The 19085-nt window shown below is 36.1% G+C and overlaps 1 protein-coding gene and 1 long non-coding RNA gene across 2 annotated transcripts in view; one reads left to right on the top strand and one right to left on the bottom strand.

The window, feature by feature from the left end:
* The window catches only part of LOC133522882 (uncharacterized), a 212076-nt gene that overhangs the window by 32756 nt on the left and 160235 nt on the right, over nt 1–19085 (bottom strand). The window lies entirely within an intron of this gene.
* LOC133522857 (uncharacterized) lies at nt 7027–10241 on the top strand. The gene is made up of 5 exons (XM_061858318.1): nt 7027–7127; nt 7779–8004; nt 8349–8500; nt 8830–8991; nt 9473–10241. The coding sequence occupies exons 1-5, from the start codon at nt 7070–7072 to the stop codon at nt 9646–9648; spliced, it is 774 nt and encodes a 257-aa protein (XP_061714302.1). The 5' UTR covers nt 7027–7069; the 3' UTR covers nt 9649–10241.

Raw genomic sequence — 19085 nt, 5'->3', positions numbered from 1 at the left:
CAAGTTTTCTTGCCAACGGCTTTGGTTCAAGCTCAGTCGAAAACAGGTTCAGGTATAACCCTCAGATGTTTAATCGACCAATGCTCGGAAGCCTCTTTTATAACGGAGTCTGCAGCACAACTGCTGGGACTAAACAAGGTTTCCCACAAGAGCACAGTCACGGGTCTAGGCGGTGAAGAGAGTTCACCTGTGAACTCTAAGGCGGTGGTAAAGGTAAAAATTTCATCACTCCTAGAACCTGACTTTGAAGTGAACGTGCATGCTCATGTTTTGGGCAAGGTAACATCGAATCGGCCGAGAAAACGTATTGTCATTGATTCGTGGTCCGAACTGTCTAAATTAAATTTAGCAGATTCCACATTCAACATTCCCGGCAAAATCGACTTGCTCCTAGGAGGAGAGGTGTACGGTCAAATACTTTTAAACGAAATGATCAAAGCTCCACAGGGAGCACTCATCGCTCAGCGAACGTCTTTAGGCTGGATCGTTTCAGGGCCAACTCACTTAGGTGAGTCGGAAATTCGTAACAGCGTTAGCGTTAACCACATTCATTTAGATGAAAATGAGTTACTCAAAAAATTTTGGGAGCTCGAGGCTGACCACAATACGACAGATCCCAAGCAACATTACACTGAAGACGAGAAGAAATGTGAAGAATTGTTTACTGCTACCACTGAACGTGATAGCACAGGTAGATATATCGTGAAACTACCATTTCGTGATCAAGATCCCAGTTGCAAACACGGAAACTTTGTGCCTATTGCAACTAGGCGTCTCAACCAATTAGAAAAGAGGTTCGCAAAAGATCCTGAAATGAAGAAACGCTACTCAGATGTCATCAACGAATATCTTGAGCTAGAACACATGGAAGAAGTTCCCCCAGATCAGGAGAACAACCCAAATGCAGTTTACTTGCCACATCATGCTGTCATCCGAGATGACAGATCCACGTCAAAGCTTCGGGTAGTTTATGACGCGTCTTGTCCTGGCTCTAATGGCGTTTCCTTAAATCAAGACCTATTAGTAGGTCCAACTCTGCAACCTGTTTTGCGTCATACCATCCTTCGTTGGCGTTGCCATCCTATATGTCTGGTAGCAGACATTGTTAAAATGTACAGGCAGGTGAAAGTGCACGAAGACGATGTAGATTTTCAACGCATCCTATGGCGTGAAAACTCGGGGGAGAAGATAAAGCACTTGAGACTGCTCCGAGTCACTTTTGGTACGGCATCAGCACCCCATCTCGCAGTGCGTGCTCTTCAGCAAGTAGCCCACGATGAAGGATCACAGTATCCAAATGCTGCTGAAAGGGTCCTCAAGCATTTTTATGTAGATGATTTGTTAACAGGCTGTGAATCTGTAGAAGAGGGTAAAGTAGTGTACCAAGAGATGAATGAACTTTTGAAAAAAGGTGGATTCCAATTACAGAAATGGAGCAGTAATAATGAAGAATTAATGCGTTACATGAAAGAAACTGATGTCAAAGAGGAAGGAAGTCTCCAGTTGAAGATAGACGTTGTCATGAAAATTCTGGGACTGGTCTGGAATCGCAGAAATGACGAATTTGAATATTCGGTACAGCTTCCTCCACTCAAAGTTCCTGTAACAAAGAGAAGTGTCATATCTGACATATCAAGGCTGTTCGATCCACTTGGTTGGTTGGCTCCAGTGATCATAGTGGCTAAGATTTTCATCCAGAAATTGTGGCTTTCGGGAATCGAATGGGATGATGAAGTTCCACCACAATTACTGAAGAATTGGCTAAACTACAGAGAAAGTCTAAAACAACTTACCGAATTCAAGCTGCCTAGGTGGAACAACGCTAGATCCAATTTGACTGCGGAACTTCAGGGATTCTGCGACGCTTCTAATGAAGCGTTTGCTGCTGTTGTGTACTTGAGGACTGTAGATGAAGAAGGAAAGGTGCACGTGTCACTGATCACGTCCAAAACTAAAGTGGCTCCTATCAAACAAATTTCTATTCCACGTCTGGAATTGTGTGGGGCTGTGTTACTCACCAAATTGCTAGTTGAAGTAGCCGACGTTATGAGTATCAGCAAGGCAAACATTCATGCATGGACTGACTCCACAGTGGTCATTTCTTGGCTAAATAGTCGTCCAAATCGATGGAAAACTTTTGTCGCCAACCGTGTATCTGAAATAATAACATCAGTTGAGCCGCACCAATGGTCCCATGTCTCTTCGAAAGATAATCCTGCAGACTGCGCGTCTAGAGGTACACAGCACCTGAGTAAAGAAGAACTCTGGATAGAAGGTCCGTCGTGGCTGAAAAATATAAGAAATTAGCTACAAAAAACCAAACATAAAGGACACGAAGTTAGAAGAAAAAAGCAATAAAGCATGCTTCGTGAATACTTGTGGTAATGATGTCACAGCAGATGCCGAAGAAACACTTATTTCAAGGTTTTCTAAATTGTGGAAACTGCTACGCGTTCTGGCTTTCTGTAAACGATTCTTGAAATGTGCTAGAAAAGAAAAAGTAAGTTTATGGTTAACAAGCACTGAAATACAAGGGATTTTGAAGATGTGTATTAAGATTGTTCAAGCGAATCATTTCAAAGAAGAATTGAAAAATCTGAACGAAAATAAAACAATTAATAAGAAGAGTCAACTTACCTCACTAAACCCTATAATTGATGAAGATGGTATCCTGAGAGTTGGTGGAAGATTAGAGCATGCTGGAATCAGTGAACAAATGAAACACCCAGTTATAATTCCACATAAGTCGCACTTCACAACTTGGTCTTAGACAACGCGCACGAAAAAAACTCTGCATGGCAACCCACAACTGATGCTCAATTACTTGAGATCTAAATATTTGGTCATCGGAGCAACCAATTCCGTTAAGTTATTCGTTCGAAAATGTGTGACTTGCGCTCGCTATGCTGCTGCATCGCGACATCCACTGATGGGACAGCTGCCGTCAGTTCGAGGAACTGTCAATCGCCCCTTTTTTCAGAGTGGTGTGGACTATGCTGGTCCAATAAACATGCGCACCTCAAAGGGAAGAGGCCACCGCTCTTACAAAGGCTACATCTGCCTTTTCATTTGTATGGCTACAAGAGCAATACATCTTGAAGCAGTCAGTGACTTGACAGCTCAAGGATTTATTGCGGCCTTTAAACGCTTTACAGCACGCCGTGGTCATTGCGCTGATTTGTGGAGCGACAATGGAACAAACTTCGTAGGAGCTGCTCTTGAGCTGAAGCAGTTATACGCCGAAGAACGATCAAGCATAGCTGTGGAAATTGCCGACCAGCTTGCTACAAATTCCACTAATTGGCATTGGATTCCTCCACATTCTCCAAACTTTGGAGGCCTCTGGGAGGCGGGAGTCAAATCCACAAAACATCATCTTAGACGAGTGATTGGATACTCCACCTTGACATTTGAGGAAATGGCAACAGTTTTAGCTCAAATCGAAGCTTGCCTTAACTCAAGGCCTATGTCAAGAATTAATAGTAGCAACATTGATGATCCTATACCACTCACTCCTGGGCATTTTCTAGTTGGAGAGCCCCTAGTACTTGTCCCGGACTCTAACTATGAGTGTACCAATGTAGGTAGTTTAAGAAGATGGCAGCTAACACAGAAAATGGTCCAAGATTTCTGGCGCCGATGGTCGCGTGAATATCTGACTCAGTTTTACCACCGTTATAAGTGGGCTCATCAAACTCCCGAGCCAGTGGTAGGTAGTGTGGTGTTAGTAAAGGAAGATAATTTGCCTCCAGCAAGATGGTTATATGGTGTAGTCACTGATAAACACCCAGGTCTGGATGGAATCACTAGAGTAGTTAGTTTACGTTGCAAAGGGAATATTATCAAACGACCTGTTAGCAAACTATGTTTTTTGCCAATAGAAACTTAGGACTTAGGTTGTTAGTTAAGTTTTTTTTTGTGTTTTGTTTCTTGCCAAATATAAGTTGAGGTTTTTTTTTTTTGGTATCATTGGTTCAATTTATATGCAAACTATTGCAGTGTAATAATTCTGAGTTTGTAGTTATACATTTTGGATATCACATGTTACAATTATTTTCCACTGTGCCATGTTACATGACATTTTGTTTTTTTTTGTTAGAGTTAGTTGTCTCATGGTGGGCGGAAATAAGGACACTTGTGTTATTATTGTCCTTGGTGGGCGGAATGTCCAACCTCTGTATGTATTTCCTAACTTTATTTGCAAGAAGTTAATTTTAGTTGTCAAATTGCCTGCTAGATGTCGCTATACCATGTGTTGAAAATCCTAGATCGCGGTGTTAAGATTTTTCCGAGAAACATGACGTCTGGCCGGTACTAATTATTGTCAAGCTTTTATAACAGTTGTACCTCTATTGAATTTATTACATTATTGTATAGTCAACAAGAGTGCTTTTCTTTTTGGGCCTTTTTACATGGTCCTTCGAGCCGGATAAGTACGTATACTGGTTTTAAGAAAATTAGGCCATTGGGTGTGTCAACAAGAGAGAAGTGAAGCTAATTGACTTGCGTAGGAGCAAAATACACATTCCATTCAATATTTATGATTATTTTTTAATTTTATATGTTGTTATTAAGAATATTGCAAAACAACATAAAGGGCGTCGAGGTCACAGAGTTATAATTAATAATTATAATTAACTTACCGTATCGTCTAATTACCGTGATCCACAAATAGCTTCGAAGGGCGTCATACAAATAACAATCGAATAATTTAAATTAGATTTTGTATTTTCGCAAGCAGAAAAGTAACAAGTGATAATTAGTCAATGAATATTACTAAAGGTTAAACGTAGTGCCTGTTACGTATAATAAACAAAACACAAAGCGAAAGATATCGTTCATGATGAATTGTTTAATTTAATGTGCAATAAAGTCGTTTTATACTCTTCAGGATGAGAATAAAGACCATATTTAACAACTTTCTATGTAACACCAACCCTGAAATTTCGGAAAGTCCTGAAATATCCCTAAGACAACATCAACACCTTGCTCGGCTCAAATAGGGTGGCTGTGGAAACATACTTACACATATTAGCAACACAATACACTATTACTACAACACAATATTAGACAATGGCCTTAATCAATCTGCTAAACCGATTAAAATGTTTATTTTAGTTGGTAAAGCGTATTTTCATCGGATTATTTTGCACTCCAGTAAATCTGTGCACACCCACAAAAATCGTAACTTACAGTTTTTAACAATGGGGCCATAATACCTGGCTCTTTGATGTTTTCCACCGTTTTTTGCTAATGGAACGGTGTTCGTGAACGAGCATTTCACTTTTCCGAATTTACCCAAAACTTCTCATAAACATGGATGGTCTAATAAATGATATTAAAAACAAATTTATATCGATAACAAATTCATGTCTTGGTCAAATTTAAACATTTGGGTGCACGAAGTTGATATTATAATTGGAATTTAAAAAAAAAACACGTTACCATGTTTTGTGCGTGTTTAAGTCAAAAATTAAATAAGATATACCTTTTAGGTCCTTTGCTGCATGAAAAGGCTAATGCAGAAATTAATAACTTATTAAGATAATTAATAGGCTGCCGAAATAAATTAAAGATGAAAAATCGTATGTAAAAAACTTAATATAAATGCCGAGTCAAGAAGACATCATTTTATAAATTATCTTGTTATGGCTATGTTTTTTTATTTTTACGTAGATCATGCCAGGCCACGAAAAAAACACGCTCCGATGGAAAATGCTCGAATAATACCTAGGTACGTTAGCGTGGTACCGTCAACCGCCGTTAAACTGCGAAAAATAAATTATGTACGTATGTAGGTATTATCGGCGCAGTTTTTACGTTGCTTGATTTTATTGAGACTGCGCAATCTAATTAGCTTTTGTTTTGTTTTTAGATAATACCTTCTTAATATCATCAATGCAAAGGGTCCTTGACATTGGAGCGAGACTTCTTTTATTAATGATATATGATAATATATGTTAATATGTGTAATAAAAAGTCAAGTGAGTGTAACCGTGATATTTAAATATTTCAGAATATTTCTCCCGAAAGTTTAATTTCGGATAAAATCATTATTACTTTTGATAGATAGAAAGTACTCTAGCCTAATATTTTTTTTATTTTTACTCTTTATTTGTCAAAAAGGGGTGAAAAAGTTGCATTTTATCGACAAGAATTAGATGCAAATTTTGAGTGGTATCCTCGTGCTGGCTTGTGGAATGACTTTTAAGTGTTAATTTTGATTGATACATATTTAAAAGCGTTCAGTTGGATTTGATTCTGTATTGTTTTACTTTTACAGTTAATATTATCGACGCGTTGGTGTGGTGAAAAAAATTGTGTTTCACTCAGTAGAGAAGTTTGTTTAACCCCCGTGCCCTGAAACCTTCGCAACGCTCACGAGGAGATAAACGACAACTTTGCCCTCTTGTAAAACAAATTACTGTTATGAAGCACCTGTTTTAGTCTGGCAGATAACAAAACAAAAAAGTAAAGATAACACAACATTTTACAACACAATTACTACCCCGTTGTGTGTAGTGGTTTTTACACATTTTTACTTCACTGCGTATTAAGATGGTTCAAAAACCTTTTTATTTCATTTTTCAACGGGGAATCGCCTTATTTTGTTACACTTATTATGCTGATAAAATACACCAAGTTTCGTAACTTTATCTCAACTACATGGGACCCACCCCCTTTGAAATGTATGTTGTATGAATGGTAAAAAATAAAGTTGTAGTTGAGATAAAGTTACAAAACTTGGCGTATTTTATCAACTTAAGTGTAACAAAATATGTGCCACTTCTTCTAGCCAGAGTTTGATTTTTTTTTATACAAACATGAACCTCCCTACTGCGTATATTTGTATTTGTGATTTAAATCTTGTAACCGATGACGTATAGATAGACAGAGAGACAGATGGTATAGGTCAGTTAATGGGGCTTGGCATCTTGTTACCACGGAACCCTAAAACTTGCCTCATGTGGTAAACGATAGATATAAAACAATCAAGTGCTAGCGGGTATTTAAGGTTGAGGTGTCCATAACGTCGCTTATTCTTATTACCGATTCGAATGTAAGAAACATGTTTGCATTATTATTTACGGTGTGTTCGGTGTTTTTGATTGGCGACGCCTCATTTGGTAATTATTGATTATCTTTATATCCTTACTATTAATATATATTATAATATTATTAATGTAAAAGTCTGTCTGTCTGTTAACTTTTCACGCTTAAGAGGAAAGGGGACGATCGCTTCTCCATACAAAAGTAGTCCCCATTTTCCTCTCTGGATATTGACATCATGGAGAATATTTTTACAGAATATTAACGACGGCATAGACGGAATACGTTTGACTTTTTGCGATGATTATTGTAAAAATTAGGAGCAAAAAACACATTTCATAACAAAAATTTTATGATTCTAACTCTTATAATAATTAAAGATACGAAAAAAATCAAACGTGAGGGCATAGTTCTGTGGGCATATACAACAAATGGTGTACAGGAAAAGGACTACGTTTATATGAAAATATGATTTCTTGCAGTTTTCTTTGAAGAAGAGAACTGTTCTTTCGTCTTAATCCGCTGTACCAATTTAGACAAAATTTGGTATATATGTAGATAATTTGAGGTCCAAGATATACGATACATTTTTTATCATCAGTCCACGCAGATGAAATAGCGCAGAAGCTAGTATTTTATAAAATTACATTTATGGTTAGTGGTTAAAAAAAAATACGATTCCAATCATATTGGTGTTCATTCAAATCTTGTTATGTATTTTTTTGCAGTGGGCTCGCTAACTAAATGCAGTATGAGCGACAGTGAGTGCCATAAAAAACTGTACCAATCGGTTATATCAGATGTTGGCAAAATCGGTGTGAAAGAGTTGGGGATTCCCCCTGTAGACCCTTTGGAGCTGAAGAATGTGTCCATTTCCATCCTAGGGCTGCTTGATATCAGTTTGGAAGATGGTATAGTTAAAGGAGTAAAAGACTGCTTGCTCAATAACGTGACGTAAGTATAGCCATGATTTTTACTTTCCAGTATGAGTCCAAAAAATGAGGGTTTGCGATTGAACCAGGCAGCAGGACTGGATTGAGTACTTCGAAAATCTATTTATGCAGCTGCTACGTCGTACAAAATTTTCTCGCTTCAGCTCTTGACAGTATAACACATGATTATGTTTACTTATCTATAATTTTTAGTTACTAAAACAGGTCAAACAAATATCATGTTGGTAAGACAACGAACATCCTACTCTTTCAAAAATACAGAGAAGACGTTTTCCAAAGGAATTTGTTAATTGTCATTGCTTCCCGTAATTTTTAACATGAGAAGTCTTTAATCACATTTTCTAGGACCGATATTCCCAACGGACACCTATACATGGATATGACATGCGACATCACGGTAAAAGGACATTACAAAGCTTTTTCCTCTAGCCCCTTAATTAAGACATTATTGGGAGGAGAATTTATCCGCGCTGATGGATTAGGAAAAGTCAAAGTAGGTAAGTTATAAAAATTGATTTTGATAATAATGTAATACCATTTGTAGATGGTATTAGTATAGTTGTTTGTAATCCCTTAAAAACAATAAAATAAAAATAAAATGAAATAATGATTTTGAGTTAAATATTGATATGTTTCTTTTTTTGTGAGAAAAAGACGTAAATACGTCCGAGTGATAGTAAATAAGTATCCGAATCCATGTTTATAGCTCTAAACATGCTTTCAGCTCTGGGGTCTATAACAACTGCGTACGTTTTATGACATTCTTTATTTTACCAAAATAGCTACGTTTTGTATTTTGGACTAATTTTTAAACTTATTTTTTTAGAAAAACTCCACATGAATTTTGACTTCACAATCTATGCCCACAAGGATGACGATGGGGAAATATATTTGACATCGATTTACAATCAAACGAAGTATGATTTTGAAATATTAGGGAACCTCGTATTCGCTGGAAACAACATATTTATGGGAAAACAAGATATTAGTAAGTATTTAATATAAAAAAAAAAAACATATCAAATAAACTTTGCAAGCAGATTTGTGTGCCATGGGGCGGTCATATTGTAACTAAATTACTTACTGCTTAAGTATGTACTAATTTAATGAAAGGAAACTAAGTATTGGTATGATAATTTTTAGGGTCCCATAGCCAAAATGGCAAAAACGGAACCCCTATAGTTTCGTCATATCCATACGTATGTTACAGCTATATTTCTCGGAAACTTTTCGATATAAATATAGAAATTTGGAACGAAGATTTATTTATAATATCAGCCAAAACAATCACTGCTGGAAAGAATTCCGCCAATTATCGACATTTTTTCTCAGCTGAGTCTTATAATATATATATATATAATATACCCTCTAGTAAATAAATAATTATATTATAAATAAACCTTCGGTCCCTAACTGTTACTACGCTTTATCAGATGACTCAAGTTATTCATATTTTAATATATTTACAGGTGTCCTAGCCGTCAGTCTACTTAATCAGATCGGTAAAAGTATGGCACCATACTTTGGACGAGCCTTTATGGAAAAATCTCTAGAATTTGTGTACGCTTACTGTGGAAAATTTTTCGAAGTTGTACCAGCCAGATATTACATTAAAGAAGATCTTACTCCGTTCATAAAACAATAATCGACATCATCAAAAATATATTTATTTGCAAGATTATGGTACATTCACATTGGTGAATATGTTATAATATTTATATAAAAACATAATCAAACCAATCAGAACATGCAATAAATATACGTATGTTAATTACAAATTAATGTCAAAAAAATATTAAAAAAATATATCTGAATATAATTTAAAATAATATTTTGTAATTTATATATTTGTATTAAGTATTTATTTTAAAGCAATTTGGCAGACGCTTGCATATCTTAATATAAGTAGGTATAATACATGCCTTTAGGTACGTATTATACCTACCATTGTCAACTTTGAGTCCAGAACTTGTAAATTTAGCAAATACTTATTTATAACAGGTCAATTTTTTGGTTTGATATGAAATTCAGAGGGTTTTTTTTTTTTATAAAAATCCAGCGTTGTAAAAATGTAAATACCAGTAATTAGTGTCTCAACACATGTGACTAACTCATCATCTCTCATTAAGCTAAATAAGAATATAGGTAATTGAAATGTAATTAATAATGAAGTATTTAAATGGCATTGTTTTATTTGAAAATTATTGATTGTTATGAATAAAAACAAGTTGTTTTTCATTTATTTTTTATTTAGGAATACCCAATAAATATTCTTTATTATTCATTCATAGCAATAAAATATTGTTTGTACATAGCTTAAAATTAAAAATAAAACATTACATTACATTGAAGATCCCAGTATGATGATATTGGTGAAAAGTGATAATTTAAATAGGTTACACAAATAGGTGCAGCAATTTAGTAAGATCATACATTGTCTCTTCAAAAATGGCGTTTGAAAACCTAACAAATATCCAGTATTGTATACTTATAATAAGCTTTTTTAGTACGTAATTACATAGGAATGGGTATTTTAGTAAAAAAATGCTCCTACGTCATTGTAAATAGCAAAGTTACTAAACCGAGCAAGTGCCGTGAAAAAATCCGCTCCGACGACGTTTTTAGCAATAGATATAATAGAATAATTCTATGGATTCAAAGCCAGTTGTTACCGTAGCCTCACACAAACAGCCACATTTTTATGTACGATTAACAATGAGTCACCAAATGATGTGGGCCATGTCGATAAAATTATATCGATAAACTATCGGCATTTTTTACAATTTTAATTTTACTTGAAAGGAATTAAACTACCTAAAATGATCAGATAACCATTATAACTCTACTTTATATATTCTTATCAAACAGTATGATTTTGTGAGTTCGATATTACGATAATCAACAGCGAAAAAAACTGAACCAACCAACACCAAAACCAACTAAAATGTGGTTTCCGCAATAATTGAGTCATGTTATGATATCATACAGTATTCATTATCCATTGACATTTCTATGGTGTTAATTTTGAAGATATCGAAGCTTCAATTATTCGCTATTCCGTTCCCCAGTGTAGATTATCAATATATCATAACATGATTATAATCGATAAGTCCACATCCCTAAAACGCACACATACACAGACTGCCCACCACCTAAGTGGCTACGGCTTGAGTATCAAATTTTGTACTGAAAAAAGACAACGGGGGGGGGGGGGGGGGGGCTTGTTTTTAGCACTTTACACATAACAGCTAAATAAATAATGTTATCCTATTCATCCTCACAAATAAATATCCCCACTGACAATCTTTAAAAACTCGCAAATATAAAAATATCTGTTATTATGCAGTCGCGTCTCATCATCAAGACCAATAAAATGGATTAGGTTTGCTTAGAATTTCTACACAATCCTCTTTTAACTTTTCTATTAAAAATGTTGCTCAAAGTTTTTCACGCTGTGATGCCAGTTGCCATCATACGCCTGGGGAAGTCTTTACAGCCTGATAATGAGTACCTGCCCGTTACTGTCATCGCTCACTAAGCGAACCGCTTCATAGAAACCAGAGTATGATAAGTGCAAGTATCTACGCATAGTGACGGATTTGGATGTCACATATATATACTGATCCTGAAAAGCCATACTCGGGTTTGGCGCCAGGCTTTCTGGATGTAGGAATATTTATCACTATGTACTTACGTTATGGAATTTAAAAAGACAATAGTAATATTACCTACCTACGGTATTTCCGAAACAATACGACCTTCAAACCTTCATGAAAAGAGCGTACTCCCATCTTACACACCGGCAACGCACTTACAATCCCTATGGTGTTGCGAGTATCCATGGTCGACGGTGATCGCTCACCATCATGTGATACGTCTGCTTGTTTGTCTCCTAGAAAACTTACCTAGCCTTAGCGACACCAATTGGGTCGTGGATACGAGTTGGTGCAAGGTCGCCCCGTCTTGTGCAATTTCCTCCCAGTTCAGAGTTTTAGGTACAGGTAGGACAGGAGCACCGCGAGATAGACTACCTCTCCCTCTCTAATTAAAACAGAAAAAGTCTGGTGGTCTATCTTGGGTGCGTGAAAATGTCGTGGGGCTCCTATGCTTTATCCATAGCGGCACTAGGTAAGCATGTATGTAATGGTCGCCGACCTATGGCACTTAGCACTCGGACGTGCGAGCGGGATGTCGCTATATTAGGCGCATAGCGTTGTCCTGCTCAAACACCGTTGAGTGACATGCGAATCGGATGCAGTGTACCATGCGCCAAAGTCGATCCGATATTTTAATAACTGTTCTGCTAATCGACGCAGACACGAATCTAACAAATTATAAATCACTAAAATTACTAAACTCGTATAGACTGGGATACTGGTCCAGAAAGTTACTCTCTAACTTACTAAGCCGTCGAAGCCTGCTCCAAGCTGATTTAGTGTTTAAGGAAGCTTGAAACGATATTTTAAACGGTATAAGCATTAGCAAGTCTACCTACTTACCTCGATACCTCATATATTATACCTACTTTTGAGCTTCAAACTAATAAACCAAGTTCTTTTAGTTTAACTTGAAGTAAAAAGCCTGGAAGGCGCCTCAATAATGGAACGTAGGAGTACCTTTATTTAAGCCAACATATAATAATAATGTAATTAACTCGGTTGCGAATGGCTCTACTTTGTTGTCCTGTTGCCATTGAGAAACATCGGAAACGAGCGAGCCCTATATCTCACAAGTTACCACCCGTGAACAGGATGCCTAACCATAGGTGACAATCGCTTGCACTACGGGAACGAAACGCTTCGTGTCTCTCTATCACTCTTCCGTATTAGTGCGACAGTGACAGTTGTGTTTCGTTCGCTAAAGAATGTAAACGATTGGTATGTTAGCTACGCACCAGTTAATTGGTGAGACGTTAATTAGAGCGTTCACTGATCTATGAGATAAATAGATATATACCTAATACAGAGCAAGCTACAGCTGAAATCCTACAAAACAAGTTGGTAAACAAGTAACTTAAAGATATAAGAATATGAAAAGAAGCAATATAATATATTGTTATTATACAATATAGAAAAAAAATATTATGTTAGTAAATTACCAACCAACATTGCAGGATACCAACAATTGTTGGTATCCTGCAATGTTTGCAGAAATGACTCTCGTTATTTAGAGGTACATTTGACATTAGGTAAAAGTAAATTGGTCACCATCGTCTCCAATATAAATATTTCAGCAATATTTTCGGAATTTAATTTCGACGATGGCATTTTAACAAAACGCTGTGTCCTATTAATCTTTTTTATTTCTGAAATGATTTTAGGCTAGAACACACTTTTTTACATTATAAATAGTATTCGTACTCGTAAGTATTAAGATTTAGGACGAATAAATGCAGACATAACAGTAATTGTATTAGCGGTTGGTTTGTACCGTCACTATCAGATATATCGAAGTGGCCGAGGTGCTCACAAATATCTGAACACGCCTCCATTGTCAAGGCGCTAGAGTGTGCGTTCAGATATTTGGGAGGACCTCGTCCGCTCCGATATATCTGATGGCGCATCATAGTACTATGGTAATCGCCATGATAATAGCAGTACCGACGCTGATGATAGAAATAAAATATTTTTTTATTTGCATTTTTAACAAGGACATCGATTTCGATATTTAATATACTATGTATGTATGTGGAACTAACTAACTAATGTAATTCAATAAACTAATATAAAACCAATGTTGTATTGTAAACAGTTTGTTTTTCAGTATGTAGTGTTGATGGTACCTTCGAGACGGCCCAAAGGAAGTCGCTGCACTTTCGGGCATGTAAGTAACCGATGCATTTTTATAACGTTTAGATATGTTACACAGATTCGATAATCCAAAGCAGCGTGTTATACTGATAAGATAAGTTAATACGATTTGATACGTGATAAGTTTTATGTAGTCATAAAATGAAGCTGATATCATACAAGATGTAACAAAAATAGTGGGGATCCGTGTAAGGGCATATTCGGTATCTTGTTCTGATTAGTTCGGGGCATCTCAAGTATCTCAACACAGGTCCCATAGTAAAAGTTGCTCAGTTTGACCAATATATTCAGCCCGTAAATTATTGCAGGTGACTAAATAAACACCCTGTATTTAATTTGTATTGGCTTAGGTATTAAGAGGTCTGGCCGCCATGTTGCTACTCGATATTAAAATAAGTAAAATGTGTCTGCTATGCCGTCAACATTACTTAAACCGAAGCACGATTGCAAAACAGTATCAATAAAAGCACGTGTTTTAGCTTTTTTTTTTTTGTGTAAATAAAACAGACGGGACAAACGAGGCAGTTCCATCATTCCCATAAATTTAGGCAATTCATGCTTCATACTGTTTGTTCCGAATCGTTGCAAAATGGAAATGATTTACGTTTAGGTTAAAACATTTTCATCTATCATAGTTTTTAGATACGAACATTGAATTAAAAAGAGCCTGCCGATATTTACTAACTCCTCAGAATTAAAATACGAGTACCGAATAGGTATTTTTTATGTACATACTAATATTTATTATTAATATATTTTGTTTTTAATAATATTTGTTTTTTCATTTTTCGATGAAATAATTTACTAGAGAATTCTGTATACTGAAATTCAGTGCCCAGAGAAAGTGACAATTAAGAAGATGGAGTTAACTATTGTACACTATCTTCTTTCTATAAGACAGGTTTTTTTTATTACAATACGGTGGAAGTTTTTCGACATCTATGAGTGCAATGTGCTTAAATTGAAAAATAAAGACTTTGACCTAGACTTAGAAACAGGTTGCTGAATGGTGGCCAAGGTCGTAGAACTAATCAGCGGGCAGACCACATAAGTGCATGCTCAGAACGGTAAATAAAAAAGTAAAAGATTTAGGTAAGCACATAATCGAAGAGCGTGGCGTAATAAAGAAGGGGCATGACGCAGTTGGTGGAAAGAGCCCGAATTAAAATTACTATACTCGTACTAACACCAACCTAATCTTAGAGAAAATGTATCTCATAGCACTGATAGAAGACAGTAGAAAACAATTTGGTGGTCAGCAGGCTAGCCTCTCGCCGTGAGCCGTTGAAATATATTTTTATACTTTGTTACTTTTTATAATTTGTTTCTTTACGGATCCCTTTGATTGACATAATTGTTGAAAGTCATAATGTAATGATAGTCAGATTATCTTGAGTCACAATTCTGAAAGCGCTACCTTTTCAGGATTTTCGTAAGGTTATCCTATAAATATGTTAAGTTAGGTCAGGTTTGTTTCATGCTAATCCTGAAAAGTTACGCGTTTCTGAGAAAAACCAAATTATGACTAACGAAAATGCGGACAAACAATACATTATGACTTAAAACTTTATGGGGAACAATAGAAACCGGTTTATTTAAGCACGTAGGCAATTTGTGAGCACCTTGGTTTCTGGCATATCTTGAGTACGTAGCTAACATGCCTATCGGATAGGCTTCGTAGCGAACGAAATGCAACTCTCACTGTCGCACTATCTAATATGGAAGAGTGATAGAAAGAGAGAGAATACAAAGAGATGACTACGCTACGCTACGATTGGCATTTTGGTTAAGCATTGTACAACAACTACAAGCTACGTGCGAATATTAAGTTAAATATTAGCTTGTAAATTACCTAAGCACTTCGCTTTTCTAATTATATCATACTTAGATACATAATACATCCTTTTACCAAAGTTGCCAAAACTGATATTTGCCATTTTCATTGTAGCTGTACCTATTATATTGACTCAGTTATATGTATAATTTGTATTTATTCACAAAGTGTCGATATTGCTAATACTTGATAAGGCTAAATAGGCACACATAGGGATCTTACAAAACGACTCATAAACGAATCTTGTTCAATGTTCGTAATAAATCTTTTCCATCCTTATTGCAAAATGTAATCTTTTTCTGTCTGCATTCGTAAATACACTTCTTCATCGTAGCTCGAAGGACAGACAACATGGCTACGTTACATAGCTTACCTCCAATAGATTCCGCATTTATAAGCGGGGGTTGATGCAAAATGGTTATTTTTAATTATATTTTTACACGTTTGAATGAAGGGTACCCACGGGAACTAGATTATCTTTGCAAGATTTGAAAGATTCTGCTTTAACTTTAAATTTGGCTGGATAGAAAAATATCACGAAATATTTTACAATTTTATTTATTTTCAATTGTATACCGTTATTCTGCATAGCTTACGATAGCAGTATAATTTTAGTATAAAATAGCTAAGGGGAGGTGACGAACCAAATTTTAAACAGAAGTTTATTTTCAAAGTACTTGAGGTAAAACAAAAAAAAACCCGCAGGACGACCATATCTTCCGTCGCAAATTTAGAGCGGCGCGCCATATCTTTTGTTTCTTTCTTTTTTTTTTTTTTATACTACGTCGGTGGCAAACAAGCATACGGCCTGCCTGATGGTAAGCAGTCTCCGTAGCCTATGTACACCGGCAACTCCAGAGGAGTTACATGCGCGTTGCCGACCCTAACCCCACCCCCCTCGTTGAGCTCTGGCAACCTTACTCACCGGCAGGAACACAACACTATGAGTAGGGTCAAGTGTTATTTGGCTGCGGTTTTCTGTAAGGTGGAGGTACTTCCCCAGTTGGGCTCTGCTCTAGATCTGGAATGACATCTGCTGTGCTGTGCCCTACCACACAAGCCGAGATGACATTCACATTGCCCATACCTCTCTTTTGGACGTAGTTTAAGGACATACCCAGGTCCAACATTCTAATTTCTATTTAATTTCTTGCCTTTAAAGGCTTTCTGTTAAGTAAGTTTATACCAAACTTGTGCATTCTACTCTTAAGGCGCTCGTGAAAGGGATTAAGAGTGTTCGTCCATACAAAAAGAGAAAACGTTTTTTCCACCTCGAAATATTTTCCATGATTTTTTTAGTATGTTATTGACACAATGAAAAACTAGGTTTATAGGTTTTACTTTTTTTTTTCTAAATAAGCAAAAAAATTGTTTTTTTTTCAAAAGCGAAACCTCTAAACCTAGAATATATTATGCTGAAGCGATCGACATCAAAATCAAAGTGATTTGTTAAGATTTAGTTAGTGAAAACCGTTTTCTCCCCAAAAGGAATTTCATTGAAAAATTACCGTTATTTCGTTAGATTCCAAAAGTTCTTCTTCCCTCTTAAGGTTATATTCGAAATGAGACCATAGCGTTCGTGTTGTAGCTTAATTAATACTGCGGTGACTGACGTGGACGACATCACTGTGAATCTCCTTGATAAAATGGGTGACGCATTGAACGATCCAATGGCCAGCGTCAGCGCTGAAGCAGTAACGAAACGATGCAACAGTAAAGCTGTTGCCGCCGCAGTCTTAATGTTACCGTTGTAAGGCTACTAATAGATTAACATAAGATGATCATAATGCATACAAAAGCCAACTTATCCCTCTCTTATCTCTTGAATCACTTCCAATTAAGCTTTGAGTAAATTAGAATTGAAAAAGAACGGTAAATAAGTACATAACTATGTACAACAGACTAGAGGAAAGAAATAGAATAATATTAAATGTAAGGTTTATCTAGTGGCCACGATCTGCGCTACGCCTACACAGTGCAGTGATTCACTATCGTACGATCGCGCGCCGATCGCACGAGGCGCGTTATTGGTGAAACTTTCATTCGCAACGCCGGTCAAGGTCGGCGACCGAATAATTAAGTAAACAAAAATTCGAACTATACAATTTTGATGCTAATTGAATATTGATTTCAGATCACTCTTAAATTTTTAAAATGTAAATCAAGATCAATTGTATATACACCGTGGCCAATTAAGCCCGACAGATTTTAACCACGCATTCTTGAGGTCAAAAATGTTACACGAGTTTTGGCCATAAAAATAACTTTAGTTTTTGTGTCTTTTCCATACAACATGAAACGATTTTTTTTAAGCGGCACCCGTTACAGGAATATGAAAGATGCCAAAAAATCACAAATAATTCGTAGTGTAACTATCTGCGAGGATATAACGGTTTCTTTTGCGGTTTTTTAAAGACCTTGTTTTTATCGTTTCTGCTTCACACATTAAAAAAAAAAGATAACTCTACACTCTTTATGCTAAATTGACCCAAATCTAAACGTTACTATAAAAATGCCCGCCAAATCTATTTCAATATTTTTTTTTTAAATAACAAGTTTGGTTTTTATGTCAATGAGAGCCGAATTTCAGCCCACAGGTGACTGAGATGTTTGTTAAGTCAGACCTTAAACATTTAATCGCTGTGAAGGATTAAACTATAAAACGTTATTACATTTAACTATTATTATCAGTTCCACACTCGAGTAAACAAATTAGCGTGAATCGTAAGGTTTATTGTTTCTTTAATTATTTTTATAAACACTGATACAAAATCTGGCACAAATATTGTTAAATGGCAGTATTCTATTAAATTTTTGTTTTCATTGACATAGTGTCTGTTATTGCTTGATATAGAAGACATCGTGGTCTATATATATTGGCCTCGATATCCAAACGGATATAAGAAACTGGTAATTCCCAGTAACATATGCTCATTTGCGTAAGCAGAGCAGGGTGCATAGACAAGATGTCAATTGTTCACGCTCTGTAGCGTAGCGTAGTTATTTCTCTCTATCACACTTTCATATTACTGCGACAGAGACAGTTACGTTTCGTTTGCTATGGAGCATAAACGATTGGCATCTTGACTACGCACTCAAGGATATTATTGCAATTGCTTATCGAACCCAAACGAGTTGATCACTCAATCGCACTATTATAAACATACATTATGATAATGCATTAGTTACTACTTATGTGTAGATCACAATAAGATATAAAATAATACATTACGATACAAGTGCGAAAAACAGGAAATTCGAAACAAGTGGCGATAAATTAAAACACGACCGAAGGGAGTGTTTTAAATCGACACGAGTTCGCACATGTATCGTACAACGTTTTACAGTACATATGGCCCTTTAAATGTTCGACACAGCAACGTAATATGCTAATTTTTGCACTAGTGCTATAAAGTAGCACCATATGTACTGTAAAGC

Source organism: Cydia pomonella, chromosome 11 (genome assembly GCF_033807575.1).
Source record: "Cydia pomonella isolate Wapato2018A chromosome 11, ilCydPomo1, whole genome shotgun sequence".
Taxonomy (NCBI): domain Eukaryota; kingdom Metazoa; phylum Arthropoda; class Insecta; order Lepidoptera; family Tortricidae; genus Cydia; species Cydia pomonella.
Note: the sequence above shows the minus strand (reverse complement) of the source record. Positions and strands in the feature narration are given on the sequence as shown.

Coding starts and splice junctions, on each gene's coding strand:
- LOC133522857 (XM_061858318.1), top strand. CDS start 7,070: ATGTTTGCATTATTATTTACGGTGTGTTCGGTGTTTTTGATTGGCGAC. Junction 7,128..7,778: donor GATTGGCGACGCCTCATTTG/GTAATTATTGAT, acceptor ATTTTTTTGCAG/TGGGCTCGCTAACTAAATGC. Junction 8,005..8,348: donor TGCTTGCTCAATAACGTGAC/GTAAGTATAGCC, acceptor CACATTTTCTAG/GACCGATATTCCCAACGGAC.